General features: G+C 40.5%; 1 protein-coding gene across 1 annotated transcript in view; it reads right to left on the minus strand.

Moving 5' to 3' along the window:
• The window catches only part of fras1 (Fraser extracellular matrix complex subunit 1), a 119,582-nt gene extending 100,120 nt beyond the window's left edge, over window positions 1–19,462 (minus strand). The window contains exons 1-2 of the mRNA XM_077600573.1: window positions 18,653–19,462; window positions 17,504–17,535 (exon numbers count right to left, since the gene is read on the minus strand). Coding sequence (XP_077456699.1) covers window positions 17,504–17,535; window positions 18,653–19,145 — 525 coding nt within the window. The 5' untranslated portion in view covers window positions 19,146–19,462. The remainder of the gene's footprint in view (window positions 1–17,503; window positions 17,536–18,652) is intronic.
• Window positions 19,463–19,560: the final 98 nt, after the last annotated feature.

The following is a 19,560-nucleotide window of genomic DNA, read 5'->3' on the forward strand; positions in this document are numbered from 1 at the left end:
TTTTCAATTCAAAGTCCCCAGACACGTTTCGGAAACATGCGCCGTAGCCTAGCGGGTGAGCGGCGCGAGCGAATTAGCGGCGTGTTTGCTAACTTTCTGCTTAGCTCAGGCTCTGTGACCGATCCCCCGAGCGGACGCCGGTTTTAATGAGGGTTAAGCTGAGTTGTGAAGTGATTTCAACATACGATTAAAAAGAGAGTCATTCGGGGAGCAAATTCCGAGAATTCAGTAGAGGTCAAATCTTGGACTCAAAGGTCAACGGTGGCTTGCTTTTCTTCATACTCCAAAAAAATGCTAATGCTATCCAATTTGCCAAGAAATACAGTTAGAATTCTAAGCAGAAGCTTCAAGGTGCTGTCATGATTTTTTTTTTTATGCATTGAATTATTGAATCTTGTCAAAGAGTACTCAAAAATTAATGATCAAGATTCACACGGATACCAAACTATTGAAACTATGCCAAAAATAATAATAGAATGCTCATAAGGGTTTGCTTTTGCATAGTCAATACCTACAGTAAGCATTCCGACAATAAAAACACAAACGCCTGAACTGGGACAATGGCGTTAAATATGCAAATGCCACCTTAGTTTACAAAATCATCCAACACAAAGCTCCTCCTTCACTGCAAGATTTTGTCCACAAAAATTCCAAGATGTCAACAAGGGCTGGCTCTAGAGGTGACTGTGTAGTTCCCTTCAAAAATAATGCTAAATTAGCCAAAGCACCTTCTCACATACCTGGAACACAATACTAATATTAGAATACATCAATTCCCATCTCTGAACCTCTTGGCCAATCATCTTAAAGCCCAGCTGTTAGACCAACCAAATTGCGAACACATCGCTGTTTAAAACTGCACTACGTGTGTCTAGTACAGGGGTGTCAGACTCGGGTTGGTTCGCGGGCCGCTTTAACGTCAACTTGATTTCACGTGGGCCGGACCATTTTAGATATAATATTTAGATTTTTTTTAAAATAAATGGATTAAAAGAACTGGATTAAAGGGCCTGAATATTCAGTTTTTTATAGATCTAAAACAATGTTTATTTTAGCTTTTTTTAAATATATTTTCAGATTTTACAAAATGATTAAAAACACAGAAAAAAATGATTAAAAAATTACAATTATTGATTTAAAAGAGGGAAAATCAGGAAATTTAATATACATCTATATCTATCATTTTAATTTGATCCTAAAACAGAAAGTCGGCACTCATGATTTACTTTCCCGGGCCGCACAAAATGATGCGGTGGGCCAGATTTGGCCCCCGGGCCGCCACTTTGACACATGTGGTCTAGTATGTGTCTTTGTTTATCTTCAACCTACACAAGCGACGAAAGATGAAAATTAGGCCTCGGCTACAATCTTACATATTTACATATATGTTCTTTAATATGTGCTGTCCCTTTAAGAAATCAATCAAACTCAATGGAAAACAGTCGTAAGGACGCGTTTTTATCTAGCAATGAGTCGTAAAACAAAGTTAAAAGTGGATAAAATGCTGGCGACCTCTAAACCAACTTTCTGCGACATCACTTCTGGTAAGTGACTCTGAAAAATACGTTTAAAATTTTTTCTTCCTTTTTTGGGGGGCTATTTTTATTAAGAAAAGAAATACGCCTCATAGGTTAGCCAAGTTCAATCTATCGGATTCAGTCCGAGTGATGGAGAGACTTGAAGGCGGAGTGCCACAGGTGGTCGACCCCTTCAAGATGGTGGCATCTGGAAGGATCTGAAGGCCATTTTATCCACATTAGAGGCTTCAAAAGTCCTCTTGAAAGTCCTTCATGCTCTGATCCACTTGCAATTTGTTCTTCTTAAAGTAAAAAAAAACTTTCCTCTTTCATCATTTTCTCTCATTTGCACTTTTTTTAAAGAGCCTAAAGCTCATTTTGGATGGAACAGCAACATCTTAACTCCCAAATTTGCCACCAGTTGCCAAGGAAACAACATCTAGTATTCCCCTAGTTGTCTATAAGTCACCTCATTTCACTTTATCAACCAGCCTGGAACAATCGAACGGATCAGAGAGAAGAGCCGCGTTGTAAACGACTCTCATTCCCAGTAGCATTCCATTTCTTTCCCCCTTTTTCCCAAACAAATGCCGGAGAGTCTGAACAGCTGTGCAAGAGTGTAATGAAAGAGGCAGTCACCTTGTTTTTAACGGCAAATTACAGAGGAGCTCACCTGAGAGAAGGCGAGCTACAGATGTTGTAAGCTCAGAGGACGCCAATCGCATTTACGGAGGGACGAAGTAGTCATCGGTGGAAAATTAACGGTCAGAAAAGGTCTTAATTTATTCATCCAAATGACCGTAAAGACACAAAAATAGTTTGAAACTCCTAATATAACTTTTAAAGTATAGAGCAGGGGTGTCAAACTTGGGTTGGTTCACGGGCCGCATTAATGCTTTTTGTACTAAAAACACAAAGAAAAAATATTGGATTAAAAAAATTTAATGATTGATTTTAAAAAGCGGAAAAATCAGGAAATGTAATGTACATCTATCATCATTTGAATTTGATCTTAAAACAAAGTTCATGATTTACTTTCTCGGGCCACACAAAATGTTGCGGCGGGCCAGATTTGGCCCCCGGGCCGCCACTTTGACACCTGTGGTATAGAGTGATATATACAAATGCTTCTATATACAAAATATTAAGGTTACAAAAAGCCTTGATAGGAAACTTTTTGTTCCAAGATAGGAAAACAATCCAAATTACGAAATACCAAACCAAATCAAGCACCCCCGAAATGTAAGTACACTTCCTATATCTGATATTTAAAAAAAACACCTGTCAGGCTTCCCATTCGCTAGAAAAAACTGGGTGACCATGATGCTGGAACCCATGTTTTTATTTTTAAAAAGTGTATGTATGTTTTTAAGTGTATGTATGTTTACTCAGCTGCCACTCGCCTTTGGATTTTTGTTTTTGTTGCATTTTAATGGCTAAAGAAATCATTTTTGTTCATTTTTTTGTGTATACATACATACACGTATGTTTTTAAATGTATGTATGTTTACTCAGCTGCCACTCGCCTTTGGATTTTTGATGTTGGATTTTAATGGTTTAATAAATCATCTTTGTTCATTTTTTTGAGTATACATACATACACGTATGTTTTTAAGTGTATGTATGTTTACTCAGCTGCCACTCGCCTTTGGATTTTTGTTTTTGTTGCATTTTAATGGTTTAAGAAATCATTTTTGTTCATTTTTTTGTGTATACATACATACACATTTCATGGAAAATTAGTATACTTTTATAATTTTTAATGGTTTGGGGGTAGTATTAAAGATGATGGTACGAATTATACTAATTCAATGTAAAATACGCTTCTACTTCAGATGAATCCAAGTTGAGAAACGGCACCAGGACCCAATTAATTTCACAAGTAGAGGTACCAGTGCATTTCATTTTCTAGCTAGGCGAAAGTTCAGCGAATCACGCAAGAGTTTTCATCCCCGGTATTGTGAGACGGCCTCTCCGTGCGGAAGGCGACAGCCGTAAAGTACTCTCGCATAACGTGCGCTGCCAGACTGCGGCGGCGTGTTGAGACGTGTACAAGTGGCACATGCGTTATTCATCTTTGGTGTATTAGCAGCAGAACTTTGGTCAAACCGCCAGAGACAAGTGAGCGAGGGGAGGGATATAAGAGCACTCAAGTGAGTGCAGCGTGAGGACACAAAAGTTTTTGGTCTTCGAGCTCACACGAAGAAAGTTTGAACATCTTTTTGTATGTCGAGTTATCAACAAGCCTTTTGTACGCGTTTTTTTTACCTGGAAGACCGTTTTTCTCTTTATTTTTAACGTCATAGGCCTCGACATACGAGTGCCCCGACATACGAGCAATTTGAGATACCAGGAACATTGTCAGGGACCAATACCACCCTGGTCGGAACCTGTTCCAGCTGCTGCCCTCTGGCAGACGCTACAGGTCTCACAAAGCACGGACAAATAGACTTAAGGACAGTTTTTTTTCCCACAGCCATCAGGACTCTGAACTTACGCAAGCACGACACACAATCCCTTCTGTGCAATAACTTCCGGGTGTGCAATAACAACGTGCAATATCTTAGAAATCTGTGCAATATTTCAGAATATGTGCAATATTTTAGAATTCTGTGCAATATTTTAGAATTCACCTAGCCGGGATCTGACTTTTTATACTTTTATACTACTATTTAGGTTTTTTTTTACTGGGAAAACACAAAGCTTGGGGTAGGACCACCAATTTTGTTATGTGCAGCTGTGTATGATGACAATAAAGGCTTTTGATTTGATTTGAGTAAAATTTCGGGCAAATAATTATCTTGAGATACGAGACACATTTTTATATACTAGCACTGGGCGGAGCATTGCATTTTTTCTGTGTTTTCTCCCCATTAGTCAATGCGAATGGCGGAGCTTGTTCGCTAATACGACAGGAGTATATACTACTTCTCGTTGGCAAGTGGCCGTCCGTTATCCTATTGTGAGGACATTTGTGTCCATCATTTTGGAAATATTTTGAAGGGAAGACAAAAGCAAACAACCCTCGATAGGTTGCATCTGAAAGTCAGGGTGGAGGCGGGGCCAATTAGGCCAACCCGGGAGAAGAAAGGTATAAAAATTTCAAACAAAATTAGAATTAAGTTTAGTATAAGGTTAGATTAAACTTATTTTTGAGTGTGTCTGCATCGTAATCCAAGTCCATTTAAATTTGTTTATTTTATGTTACGAGCGCGTTGCCGTGCAAAAAGTCCCCCCCTCATATGTCATAAAATTGTCACTGAACATATCAAAGAGATTTTTAGTCCTTAGTAAAACCGCAAATAGGATTTCGGGCAATTGAATTCACCACACGTGATTATTTTAAACGACATAGTCCCCCAATTAAGCTCTTTTCTGCATTTTGTAAACATCAAAGACGATTTAAGCTCTCATTGATGCAAACATGTTTTTGCAACAACAAAAAAACGCCAGGCTCATTGCATTGTTTACTCTATTTTTAACCTTTGTGTTTACTTTTCGTGCGCTGGCGCATAAACAGCGAACGCATGGCCGCTGGCGTGTTGAACCACAGAGAGATGCCCGAGCGTGGGCATTAATTGCCCACTGTTTTGCTTCCCTCGGGACCGTCGGTGCCGCCACGACCTACCAGATGAGGCCAAAATAGCATTTGCAGCTATTTCAGAGGTCGCTATTGCTCGCAAAATCTTGGCGTTTTGACAGAGCGGAACGCCGAGGAGTTTGACAGATGAAAAAAAAAACATGGTCAATTATTGAAGGATTTTTCTTAAAATAAAAACGATTTCAAATGTACATTTTACATGTAAATGCTGTCCCTCACAGCAAGGGTGTCAGACTCGGTCGGGTTGGTTCGCAGGCCGCTTTAACGTCAACTCGATTTCCCGTGGACCGGACCATTTTAGATATAATATTTAGATTTTTTTTTATTATAAATGGATTAAAAGAACTGGATTAAAAGAACTGGATTAAAAGAACTGGATTAAAAGCCCTAACTATTCAATTTTTATAGATCTAAAACAATGTTTATTTGAGCTTTTTTTTTCTTAGTAAAGGAAAATCTCTTTAAATCATTATGTTCCATATTAAAGTGGAAAACAGACATTTTTATATATTTTTAGATTTTACAAAATGATTTTTGAACTATAAACACAGAAAAAATGATTAAAAAATTACAATTATTGATTTAAAAGGGGGGAAAAAATCAAGAAATTTATTAGACATCTATACTCTTCATTTTAATTTGATCCTAAAACAGAAAGTCAGCACTCATGATTTACTTTCCCGGGCCGCACAAAATGATGCGGCGGGCCAGATTTGGCCCCCGGGCCGCCACTTTGACACCTGTGCCTTACAACAACAACAAAAATTAATATATTAAGTTGTCTCATAATTGTATATATGTTTTCATCAGGTGAAAAAATATCACATTACTCAAAATTAATGTACCATGTATAATACGTTTGGCTCTACATAGATGCCTCAATAATGATTTTTGGGAAACATCAAAGACACACCAATGACCTTGATAAAATCAACTCCTTGAACAAAACATCAAAGACAATCCTCTAAAGCCGCATTATTTTACAAACAACAATTTCACACAAATACAACTAACCTAACACTGTTGTTTTCCCCACTCATCTAAAAAAAAACCTAACATCGAACCTGAACCCACGTGTTTTTGTATACATCAAAGACACAGCAGCACTCCAAGTATCCACTGCAGGTTTCCTGACTCCATCAATAACGTGCTCTCATTGACATCTCACGTTGTGAGTGTAGTAACAAAACGTGGGGGAAAAAAAGATGGGACGGTTCCATTTGCGACCTCATTGACGTTAGCGTCGCGGCTCACGGAACGGAAGCGATGGAGTGAAAATTGTTTGATGTGTTGATTCTGGATAACATACACACACACTCGCGCACACACACTTTACACACACTTTACACTCCAGACTCGGGACATTCATTTCACGCTCTGGCTGCACGACAAATGGCGGCACTCCTGCCCGAGAGAGCAAACTGCTTATCATCCACCTGTTGGCTTATAAAGACGAGGAGCTAAATGTCACAGGCGCACGCACATGCTATATAAACACCTACATAGACTTTTAGTAGCTCGGCCTGTTTTGTACCCAGCATTGGCATATTGTTTTTACTGGGTTTTTTACGGGTTTCATATACAACACGTGTCAAAGTGGTGGCCCGTGGGCCAAATCTGGCCCGCCGCATCATTTTGTGTGGCCCGGGAAAGTAAATCATGAGTGGCAACTTTCTGTTTTAGGATCAAATTCAAATGAAGAGTATAGATGTATATTAAATTTCCTGATTTCCCCCCTTTTAAATCAATAATTGTAAATTTTTTAATCCATTTTTTCTGTGTTTTTAGTTCAAAAATCATTTTGTAAAATCTAAAAATATATATAAAAAAGCTCAAATAAACATTGTTTTAGATCTATAAAAAACGGAATATTCAGGGCTTTTAATCCAGTTCTTCTAATCCATTTATTTAAAAAAAAATCTAAATATTATATCTAAAATGGTCTGGCCCACATGAAACCGAGTTGACATTAATGCGGCCCGCGAACCAACCCGAGTCTGACACCCCTGGGATAGGCTCCAGCACCCCCCGCGACCCCAATGAGGATAAAGTGGTTGAGAAACTGAATGGATGATTATGATTTGTCATCAATCCGACGCCCAACTAGTAGAAATCATGCATAAAAATGTCACCAGTAATTCATTCATTGCGTCATCTTCTCTACTGCTTATCCTTACAAGGGTTGCGGGGGTGCTGGAGCCTATCCTAGCTGACTTCGGGCACCGGGCGGGGGACACACTGAATTGGTGGGCAGCCAATCGCAGGGCACAAGAAGACGAGCAGGGGGCAAATTAGAGTGTCCTGCCAGCTAGCTTAGCATCCATGTTTTGGGGACCAGAGTACCCGGAGAAAAAACCCACGCAAGCCCAGGAAGAACATGCAAACTCCAAACAGTGGGATTAGGGTACAGCTAGGTCAAAACCACCTCCCCCTTTTTTAAACCTTGATTTGAACTATGAGTGTAGTTGCTGTAAAGGTCACAAATGAGCGGTCGCTGAGTTGTTGTGTCGGAGAGCAGCTGAGCGAGGCGGCCCGGTCGCCATGGCGATTCACGGGTCAGAACACAGCGGTCTTGTTCCGCCGCCTTAAGAATCCGGCAGAGGAGGCAAAATGTCCCTTAGTGCGCCTGACCGGACGCCGTCCGTCGCCGATGATGTCCGCCAAAAAAAGGTCGATGACAACTTTTCAAAGTAGGGTGACAATATTAGGTTCAAAAATGGTTTCGCACCAGTTGTTAAGATTTCTAATGGTGCTTTCAAGGCAGCAGTAAAAAGAAATATATTTTTTCCGCACTGATGACATCATCGTGTACGACTCAATGAAAAATGGTCGTTGAGACTCGTTGTTTTTAACAGGTGGTTAACTCAGCTCACCGCTTGGTCGAAAAACAAATCTGATTCATTCATTTTCTGAACCGCTTATCCTCACAAGGGTCACTAGGGGTGCTGGAGCCTATCCCAGCTAACGACAGGCACCAGTCCAGGGGACGACCTGAATCGGCCAATCACAGAGCACAAGAAGACAGACAACCAATCATAAATAGGGCCAATTTAGCGTCCAATTAGCCTAGCATGCCTATTTTTGGAATGTGGGAGGAAATGACAGTAGCCCAGAGAAAAAACACGGAGAACATGAAAACTCAACACAGGGCGACCGACCTGGGATCGAACCCTCGACCCCAGAACTACCAACCACTTTAAAAAAAATCAAAAAAGTACTTTTTAAATGAAGGTCTGCGTTTTACAATTGGTCTTTAAAATGATATTTTTCAAGAGTTTGGAGGCATTCTCTACATGACATATTTCATATTAGGATTAAAAGACTACCGTATTTTCACGCCTATATGGCGCATCGCATTTAAAGGCGCAGTGTCAGTAACAAGTGCCATTTCTGTATTTGACACACACAAGACGCACCGTTTTTAAAGACGCAGCAAAGCATGGCAAAACATACACCAGCTTAAACATACGGACACACGCTAAAAACACGTTTTTAAACAGGCAACGGAAGCAAAACTGAGTTCCGTCTCAACGCGTTTGACATTTGCCTAAAGGTTGATCGAACGAGATGGACGACCCCGCCCGGAAAATCTAGCCCATTTTTATCTTCATCCTCCTCACCCGATCTTCAACCCCCCGATTGAAGCCCCTCCTCCCTTTCCCTGTTAACGGCGATTGAAGTGTCACCCCAGGCGCTTGGCGCCGTATTGTATTTCCCTTTTTATCTCGTCAGCACGAACGGGAAACGAACGAGACGCCAATTTGTCTTTTTCTCTTCTTCTGCGGCGTCGCCGTCTTTCGAGACGGAGGCGGGCTTCCCGCGTGATTTTCCGCTGAGGGAAGCCAAATGTTCCCGAGCTCTGGGAATGAAGTCATCGGACCGCTGGCGGCCCGAGGCCGACGTCCGTCAATGTCAGCGTCGTTCCCTAACAAGAGGCGGCGGGGCGGATCACGCATCCCACAACAAAAGCAACAAAAAAAGTGAAGAAAAGGGCAAATAATAAATACGCGAGTTTCCCGCCTAGCGACGACAAAGCGTTTTCTGGTCTCAAAACGGTTTTGACGGTCCTATTTACACGCAATTTTGTGTTGTTACAGACCCTACGTCGCTAACAGTCAAAGTCTAACAACTTCTACTTTCCATAAGATAAAAATAATACAATAATAAAAAGGCTTAGACGAGAGAAAATCAAATATATCTGATCAAATACTTGATCGAGGCAACCCGGCGGCTTGAGTGGTTAGCACGCCGGCCTCACGGGGGTGGGTCCAGTGTTCAAATGCAGGTTGGTCCACCTTGTGGAGTTTGCATGTTCTTTTTGGGCCTGCATGGGTTTTCTCCGGGTACTACGGCTTCCTCCCACATTCCAAAAAACATGCATGGGAGGCTGATTGGATACTCTAAATCACAGGTGTCAAAGTGGCGGCCCGGGGGCCAAATCTGGCCCGCCGCATCATTTTGTGTGGCCCGGGAAAGGAAATCATGAGTGCCGACTTTGTGTTTTAGGATCAAATTAAAATGAAGAGTATAGATGTATATTAAATTTCCTGATTTCCCCCCTTTTAAATCAATAATTGTCGTTTTTTAATCATTTTTTTCTGTGTTTTTAGTTCAAAAATCATTTTGTAAAATCTAAAAATATATTAAAAAAGCTCAAATAAACATTGTTTTAGATGTATAAAAAACTGAATATTCAGGGCTTTTTATCCAGTTCTTTTAATCCATTTATTAAAAAAAAATTGAAATATTTTATCTAAAATGGTCCGGCCCACGTGAAACCGAGTTGACATTAAAGCGGCCCGCGAACCAACCGAGTCTGACACCCTTGCTCTAAATCGAGTGAATGGTTGTCTGTCTCCTCATTGGCTGGCCACCGATTCAGGGTGTCCCCCCGCCTCAGCTGGAATAGGCTCCAGCACCCCCGCGACCCTAGCGAAGATGAAGCGCTTCAGAAAATGAATGAATACTTAATTGAACAATTTATAATATATTTTGAAGACATGGATTTCCAAACCACCTGACCATTCGATGCTTCTTTTGACTAAAATGGTTGGGTTCGATTCCCACTCGGTGATTCTTGATCATTATTTGAAAAAAGTCCGGTCTTTTCCGACATTTTCGGACAAACCACCATCTTTTCTCTCTTTCAACTTCCCCTGGCGCTCTCGAAAAATGGAAATAAATGAAGGAAGCGCGTGTCTTTGAGGATGTTCTCCCCGAGTAGAGCACGGCGCCCCGGCGGGTAGGGGGAAAAAAAGGAAGTGTGGGTTGTGCAGGGGAACCCTTGTGGCCTCAACATCGCCCGCGGGCACCAATCAAGGGGGAAAAAGGAGACCAAACTAAGGCCCGGGGGTGTGTTGATGTCTGTAAAGGGGGGCTTAGCATCTTAGCATTCCCAGATAAGAAGCTAAAGTGGTGTGAATGAAGTGGGACACACAAAAGAGTGGAAATTGCCTGAAGGGTGAGGACAACATGGAGGCGGTTGGGGGGCTTGTTTATTCAGCAACAGGCTTGCCAAAGGGCGCCTCGACCCGGACCCCCGAATGGTCGGGGGGCTTAGTTCCAGTCCAGGGAGCATTGGCATGAATGGCGAGCAACAAAAGAGGCTTCTTTTGTGCCAACTCATATTTGGGTTGTGACACACAAACAGTTGAAAACGACCATAAAAGTGTTTTCTGTGGGTTATCAGATGGGATTTAAGGTTGGCAAAATGGGGGGAAATTAATTAGTTTCCCGGTTACCCAAAATTTGGAATGGCCCAATCGGATCGATCCGATGTTGCTAACGGACTTTCTGATACTATATTTTTTTGTGGATTTTAGCATAAATTACACAATTCCGTTTTTAGCATTTGATAGCATTGCATTATCTGTAAAATCAAAATCTAGCTTCTATTGTACTTTTTTTTTTTTTAAATAATAAATGTATATTTACTGGTAGATGTATTGTTCTTTTAAAATACTCTGAAATAATTGTTTACATGATATTATATTTTTTGTGAGGATTTTAGCATCAGTAACAAAATACCCCAGTTTTTAGCATTTGATAGCATAGCATTATCCGTAAAATCAAAATGTAGCTTCTATTGTATGTATGAAAAATGTTTTCTTTTTTTTTAATAATGAATGTATATTTACTGGTAAATGTATTGTTCTTTTAAAATACTCTGAAATAATTGTTTACATGATAATAATATTTTTTGTGTGGATTTTAGCATCAGTAACAAAATACCCCGTTTTTGGCATTTGATAGCATAGCATTAAACCGTAAAATCAAAATCTAATGCACTATTGCACATATAATTTTTGTTTTTGTTTTTTGTTTTTTAAATAATAAATATATATTTACTGCTAAATGTATGCTAGCTATACGTATAATTACTATAGTCTATATTTATCCAAATATTAATTAATAAATGCCCTTGGGATCCTGATTGGTTCAAAATGACCTGCTCACATTTTTCAATTTAGAATCTAACATGTCACATGACATATAATTTTCATACCCATAAAGGATGAAAAAAAGCTATATCGCCAACTAGTGGCTTGGAATGCACTACTATATTTTATTCGAATAAAGCAGATTTAGATATGAATCGCTCGTACATAACGCACTGATCTTGGTCATTTCTAGATCCAAATCCAACTCAAGAAGAAGAGAGAAGTAAAATTGGGAGTTTGAAATTCAAGAGAATTTTCACGAAGCTTAAAAAAATAAAAATAAAAAAGAGCAGCACTTCACAGCCCCGAAACGCTTAATAATTCACATGTGGCGACTCACTGGGCCTTAGATGATCCATTTGTGCGTGCGCGTGCGTCTTATACCACTTTAATTTTGTGTGTGTGCATGTGTGAGTGTGTGCATGTGTGTGTATGTGTGTTGTTTTAAAAAAAAAAGTATCTTTTAAAGAAGCAAACTGCAGCATGTGTCATCTTGCCAGGATTTCTGTCCACTAAAAAACGTGAATAATAAAGTGGGGACTCGGACATTTTGGTTTCCATGGGCAGAATATGACTGACAAATGATATGGATGAACAAAAAACTGCAGTAATATGAGAGGGGGAATTTTTTTTTAGACCTGTGAGTATTCTTAAATAATATATATCCGCGTTTCTGCTCAATTATCTCGTCATCTAGGAATTCTACCATTGCAAAATTGATATTGGCTTTGTTGTTTTGAGAGTTTTGTACTGGAATAATGCGAATTGCGATATGTTTTTCCTACCAAAAAGCAAGTAAAAGCACCTGAGACCAGATAGTCTACGTCAATATTGGACTTGTTGTAGCAACAGAAACAAACAAAAAAACTTTGAATTTGGATTCAAAGAAGATAGTCGTCAAACCCGACTGGAATTGCTAATCCTATCCAGGAAGAACAATGCAAATGAAGAGTTTTTTTTCCCCGCTAGCTTTCTCACAGACATCCATCGGCGTCTCCCACCGGTCTTCTTCAACGCTAATCCCGGCCCCCCGACATGCCTGCCAAGTTTGAAGCTGCTAGCTGACATGTTTGCTGGAAAACTCTGACCTTACGGGTTCAGCTTTTGTGATTGGTCTCCAATTCCAGTCGCCATTCAGCCCAAAACACCAATGCCAAAATATGACTTGGTCTTCTAACTAAGTCTACGTCAACTTCAGACCAAAACAGACCAAATTGTCAAACGAGTCTCGAAAGTAGTCCTCTTAAATGCCTCAAAAAGGACTCTTGAATAAACGGTCACTTCAACCAGAATTGATTCTTTTCTGTGTTTTAAGGATTATTTTGTAAAAGTCTCGATACTGAATGACATGTTTCCAAGTGAAGCTTCAAACAGACCCTAGAAAATAGCCCACAATTGGCCAAAGTTGGTTTAAAAGACATTCACAACCAAAAAAATGACTCCTCCGTCATTTTTGTTGTCATTCCAGACATGGCTATTGAATTCAAATCTATAAATGGTTGTCGATTCTGGTTGTGATGACACAACCAGAATAACCCAAAAAAGCGATGTATTGTTTTCGGCGGAATAACTACAAAATGGGAAAAAATAAACAGGCAGATTTGAGTGCCAAATTCATTTTCTATATTTAAAATTACTCCACTTTACATTTTTTAATGTTTTTTTTATTCTTCTAAATTTCATCAGAAAGCTAGAAATGGTTGTCGATTCTGGTTGTGATGTCACAACCAGAATAACCGGAAAAAAAATCAGCCATTCCCCGATGTATTGTTTTCGGCAGAATAACTACAAAATGTCAAAAAAATTCAATTTGTAATGTTTTGGTTCTTCTAAATTTAATCAGAAATCTAAAAATGATCAATTCGGGTTGTGATGTCACAACCAGAATAACCAAAAAAAGCGGGCATTCCCTGATGCATTGTTTTGGGCGGAATAACTGCAAAATGGCAAAAATAAATAGGCAAATTTGAGTGCCAAGTCCATTTTCTACATGTAAAATTACGTCACTACAGTCCTTTTCATTTAAATATATACTATATTATTTATAACAGGATTATCATCTTACAGAAAACTACAAACTGGGTAAAACATACTGAATATTTTCTGAAAAGGCTTTTTAAGATAAACCAAATTGGTCAATATGACTAGCTCAGGGGTTTGAATGCTGGGTAAAAAAAAAATGCAACTACAAAACGGACACTTGAAACCAAAATGGCGGACTTCCTGTCCCATTTCTGACAAACACGCTCGCTAATCGAACCAAATTTTCCACAACCGTCAAGAAGACTTTAATCTTCAGCATGATAATTAAAGTTAGCGAACGACAACATTGGCTACAGAGCGAAAAATGTCAATGTTGATCAATCAACATGTTGAAACGGGTAAACGGTGACATTTTTACCGTCTGGCGGGAGAAGTAACGACTCGCGACGCCAACGCGGAGACCAATCGAGGAAATGTGCTCGTAAAAGCCCCACTCAGACTTTAATGGCGGCGCGGGGTCGCTCGCTTCATCACTTTTTACGGCCGCCACCTTGTAAATGTTGCACGCGTGCACGGACGGGATGCGCGCACGCCAAAAAAACGAGGTTTCTTGCCCAAAAAAAAATCATGTCAACTTGTCACTTTGGCCTCGTTAGCGTCATTGGCTGATTTTGTGTTTGACCATTTCTGCATAAATTTGGGTACTGCAAAAGGACAAAAAAAAAAAAAGAAATTAAATGAGATGATTTTTGGGCATCTTTAGCCAGTTATGCTAAACCGTGAATATTTTCCAAGACATTTTATAATTTGTTAACGGACGTAAAGGGAACATCAGAGGTGTTCCGACACCCCGCAGAAAATGTCTACCTATGGGTTAACCCCATTTTCTCTGGCGGGTCTAAAATTGACTACACACACACACACGGCGCACAGGTAAACATCTAAAATGTAGTACAAAATGGACGCGTTTCAGCCCTTGGTACAACGGGTTCTTGCCACCATCTGGTGGACAAACACGGGTATTACATCTCCCATAATAACGGCCGCGGAGGGAACTATTTCAGCGGTGCATATGCTTTATTTATTTTAAGACATTAATCAATCATCCCTTATAATTTTATCTCATTTTTTGTGTTTTTTCACATCTTTCATACAAAATTGGGACACTTTGACCAATTTTAAAGGGTTTCTAAGGACTGTGGAACGAATTTCAGAATTTACATATAAAGTACACTTCTACTTACGAAATTTTCAAGTTATGAAAAAAACGAAAAAAGTTCTGGAACCAATTAATTTTGTAAGTAGAGGTACGACTGTACTAGGAAGGGCTGAGGTAGCACACATTTACACCCCCAATGTGTACTCTTTCCATGACCTCAATATATTATTTTGATTTACAGGGATGAGACAGTGACGAGGGAAATTGACAAAGGGATCCAATGGAAATGCGCCACGTTCCTCCGGTCCGGCGCCTGCGATGCCATCTAAGCACGCCGCCTAAGCACATTGTGTCTGGACAATGCTCTACATCGGGGGTGTCGGGTGGTTGGCGGGACACATTCAAGCCAACCAGATCGCGTGGTTTATTTTTGGCCATTAGAAAGTAAATTAATGCCACTGAAAGATGAGCAACCACAGCCAGTGGAAGTGAATTGGACTGTTCATTTTTGTCATTTCAGGGTACCCACAGGGTGCTTCCTGTAAATTTTGGATCACTTCCTGCTGATTTTGAGGAACTTTCCGGGATGCTTCATTTTTGTTGAAGCATTTTTGTTCATTTTTTTGGTTCCTGTCTGTGTGGGTTTCCTCTGGGTACTCCGGTTACCTCCCACATTCCCAAAACACGCATGCTAAGCTAATTGATCACTCTAAATTGCCCCTAGCTACAAATGGGTGTCCTGCGATTCATTGGCTGGCCACCGAGTCAGGGTGTCCATCGCCTCGTCAGCTGGGATGGGCTCCAGCACCCCCTTTGTGAGGATGAAGCGGCTCAGAAAATGACATTTTGTAGATCGCCGTTAACTTACCAAGTGATTTTTTTTCTTTAAAGCTGTACGATGTATTAACAAACAAAGTTGAATATACTTTAAGATACAGGTCTCAAAGTGGCGGCCCGGGGGCCAAATCTGGCCCGCCGCATCATTTTGTGCGGCCCGAGAAAGTAAATCACGGGTGCCGACTTTCTGTTTTAGGATCAGATTAAAATGAAGAGTATAGATGTATATTAAATTTCCTGATTTTCCCCCTTTTAAATCAATAATTGTAATTTTTTGATCAATTTTTTCTGTGTTTTTAGTTAAAAAATAATTTTGTAAAATCTAAAAAAAAAAGCTAAAACAAACATTGTTTTAGATCTATAAAAATGGAATATTCAGGGCTTTAAATCCAGTTCTTTTAATCCATTTATTTAAAAAAATCTAAATATTATATCTAAAATGGTCCGGCCCACATGAAACCAAGTTGACGTTAATGCGGCCCGCGAACCAACCCGAGTCTGACACCCCTGCTTTAAGACAAACCCCAACGACCCATCGGTTTTCACAAGATCGGCCCCGGCTTTCTTCGGTCGGAAAATAGGCGACATTTTGCGCAAACGTCAGCTCACGAAACCGGATACAAGGGACCGACTACCGCTTCAAAACATCTGCTTTTCCTCCATTTAATGTTCCGCCCTCACCTGTTATCTTCCCCGACTTTCATCTCAACTTTATTATTCTTCCGTCCGCAATTTTAGAACCGCCACAGGGAAAAAACAAAACCTCAAAAACCCTCATCTTTTCTATCTTTGAACTCCAGAATGGCCTTTAGGACCGTGTTGGGGCATGCTGGGACATCCCAAAAGAACCCCCACCCCCACCCCGAAAAAAAAAAACCCACCTTAGTCTGCTAACAAACATTGACTGAACATGTTGCTGGCGACAAATGATCCCCTGGAAAGAAAAAAAAACCGTGTACGTCGTGTCTCGCCACTTCCGCCTTTAATTACACGGCAGAGGCGGGGGTGCCAGAGGGGGCGGGGCTGTCATTATCCCCCCCTGGGAATGTGTCTTTAGTGACATTTAGGGTCAGAAGATGACTTGTTTCCCAAGATGCAAGTACTGTTTCTTTTTTACAAGTGCAAATTGCTATTTCCAAAGGTAAAAATGCTCAATTAAGAAAAAGATTGACCAGTATGTCTGACAAACTTAAAAAAAGTACTCCTATGACGTACAGTGCGTAGAAAAGACACTTGTCCAATCAGTTTGTACATAATTTTTTCACTTATGACATTAAGATGATTAATAATTCCCAAGTACCGTATTTTCTTGCATATACGTCATATTTGTAACTAAAAAAAATGATGACTGAATCAAGGGTACGGCTTATATGCGCATAAATTAGACTTGACATGCACGAAACGCCAAAACGCAAGACAATGCGGCCGATACGGACATTTATTTCAAAATAAAGAAAATATAAACAGATAAAACGCTAAATAAAATGTATTTTGACATCTATGAATGAAATTCAAGAAAAAAACAAATCATATCTTGCATAAAACGTGAAAAAACTCACTTGTTCACTTACTTGTGCCTGCCACACTTCCTGGTTGTACTGCTCACATGACTTCCTTTTTTAATTTAACTTCCTTACAATATTGACCAAAATAATGTGCAATCCAGCAGACCATCCTTTCAATTCATACAATATCTCAAAAATACCACGTGTGATAATTTTCTTAAGATTTTCCCTTCAAAGTAAAACATTTGTACTCCCTATTAAAACCATGAATACGGAGGTGAAAATTGTGAATCAGGGGGCGGCTTATACGAGAGAAATTGCCAAATTCAACCATTTAAAGGCAATTTTAAGGGTACGGCTTATACGCGGAGGCGGCTAATATGCGACAAAATACCTTTTTTTTGTTTAACAAACTGACAAATCCAGACCTCGGGATGTGAAAAAAAAATAGATGAACTTACCACGTGAACAGATCCCTCGTAGACACACGCTCCTAAACACACAACAAGAGAAGGTACATCAGCACCAGTGCACATCTGGGTCAGGTTTCCATGCATGTGGATTATTACTATGCACATGTAGGATTGGGATTATCACACGGGTCAAATTTGAGAGCATGACATCATCGTCAGAAATCGCAGCGCCGCGTCTCGTTCAAGGAATTTTGGAGCGAGGGGGATTACTTTGAAATCGGGTTTAATATATTTCTAGCAGATATAAATACAAGGGATTTCAAACAGATTTGCAAAGATTAGGAAGAGATACTGTCTAAATGTCAATTGAATGGGATTAACCAGGTTCAATTGAATTTGCTCGCCTAGCGAAGATTGGACGGCGAGGCCTGTTGTGATAAGAAATTTTAGTAGGCCTGAAATTATTAATATCCGAAAATGAGATGATTTGATTTCATATCAAATGTTAAAGGTAAAGTGGGTGGCACATTGGGCTCACAGTTCTGGGGTCGTAGGTTCGATCCCAGCTCCGGATTTTCCAGTGTGGAGTTTGCATGTTCTCCCTGGGCTTGTGTGGGTTTTCTCCGGGTAATCCGGTTTCATCCCAAAGACGCATGGTAGGCTATTTGAACATTTTAGATTAGATATGGGCAAAACACATCAAATGTAAAGAAATGATAAACCCTTTACCCATTTTCATTCATAGTTTTTTTTCCAAACTAATATTTAATTAACCCCAAATAAAAGCAAAAGTATGTTAAAACAATACTTTTCTCTAATATGTTCTAGTTTTTCCTAGACTGATTTAGCATTCAATTTCCCCCATTATATTTGCCTACAATAAAAGCATTTTTTTTTTGTCATGCCATGTTTTGGTTTTAGTTTATGTATTTTAGTACCCAAAATGCGCAACTACAAGTGCACAAAAACGTGCGTTTTGGAACCCAACACGCAGCTTCAACTTGCACATTAATGGACAATCCGTGCAAAATAAACAATCCCCTCTTAGCATACTTCATTCTACCAGCGAGCAGGTGTCAAGTTAGCCCACGACCACCCCCCCAGGTGCACCAAAATGCCGAAAAAGTCTCCTCGGGGGGCGCTCCAGATCCGCCCTGACCCACTTTACAAGCGCCAACTGCGGACCAAAATACCCACCATGTGTCAGCCGGGGGGCGGCCAAGGCTGCGAGCAAGACGCCGAGCACCAACCGGCGAGCCGCCATGGTCGCGGCTAAACCGGCTTGTAATCCCAAAGCCTTCCCGGTGGCAGTAGCGGTGGTCCCGGAGCTCCTACGTCGGCGCCAATGCGCACGCTGGTCCCACGGGGGTTCGAAATGAAAGCGCAGAGCAACAAAAAGTCCTCCGGTCAGCTTGCGGAATGTTCCCCCGAGCGCAGGCTCCGCGCTCCGGCCGGGAAGAGTGGCGAGGTCCCGGCGCCTGGAAGTGGGAAGTGTAACTCCGCCCCTCCCTCGCACGCAGTCCGGGGGGGAGAAAAATGCGAAGCTCGTGCACATGACGGAGCCGCAAACACGAGAGTCCTCCTCCCCGTTGTCGTCGCACCTCCTCCGGGGAATACCTCCGCCAAGGCGGCCGGGTCGTTGTACTTGATCGGTCGCGTTATCCGCAGGAGAAGCCGAGCGATCTTCCATGTTCCCCGGTCACTACTACTCGTCCAAAGTGAATCGAGGCGCACCCGAGTGTAAAAAAAAAATACTTAAGTGTTTGCAAAAATAATTTCGTAAAACATTTTAGTTTAATATTAACCCAGGGAGTTAGCTAGTGAGCTAGTTTGTTTAGTTTGTTTGCGCGTCTCCTTCCTACAACACACCTGGGTCTAATCATCAGGGTCGTTATCGGGCTTGTGGGAAGCTTGGTGATGAGATCACGTGATCCAGCCAAGTGTGGAAATCAGTGCAAAAGTTGCTTTTTCCTATTAAAAAGTCATTTTAAATAATATGCTACAAAATTACAGTCGTGAAATGAAAACTAATTAACCTCGTAATTAAATAAAAATGTAAAATTAATATTGCATTATGATAGACAATACGAGTACGAGCAATACTG

The sequence above is a fragment of the Stigmatopora argus genome, chromosome 5 (genome assembly GCF_051989625.1).
Source record: "Stigmatopora argus isolate UIUO_Sarg chromosome 5, RoL_Sarg_1.0, whole genome shotgun sequence".
NCBI lineage: Eukaryota > Metazoa > Chordata > Actinopteri > Syngnathiformes > Syngnathidae > Stigmatopora > Stigmatopora argus.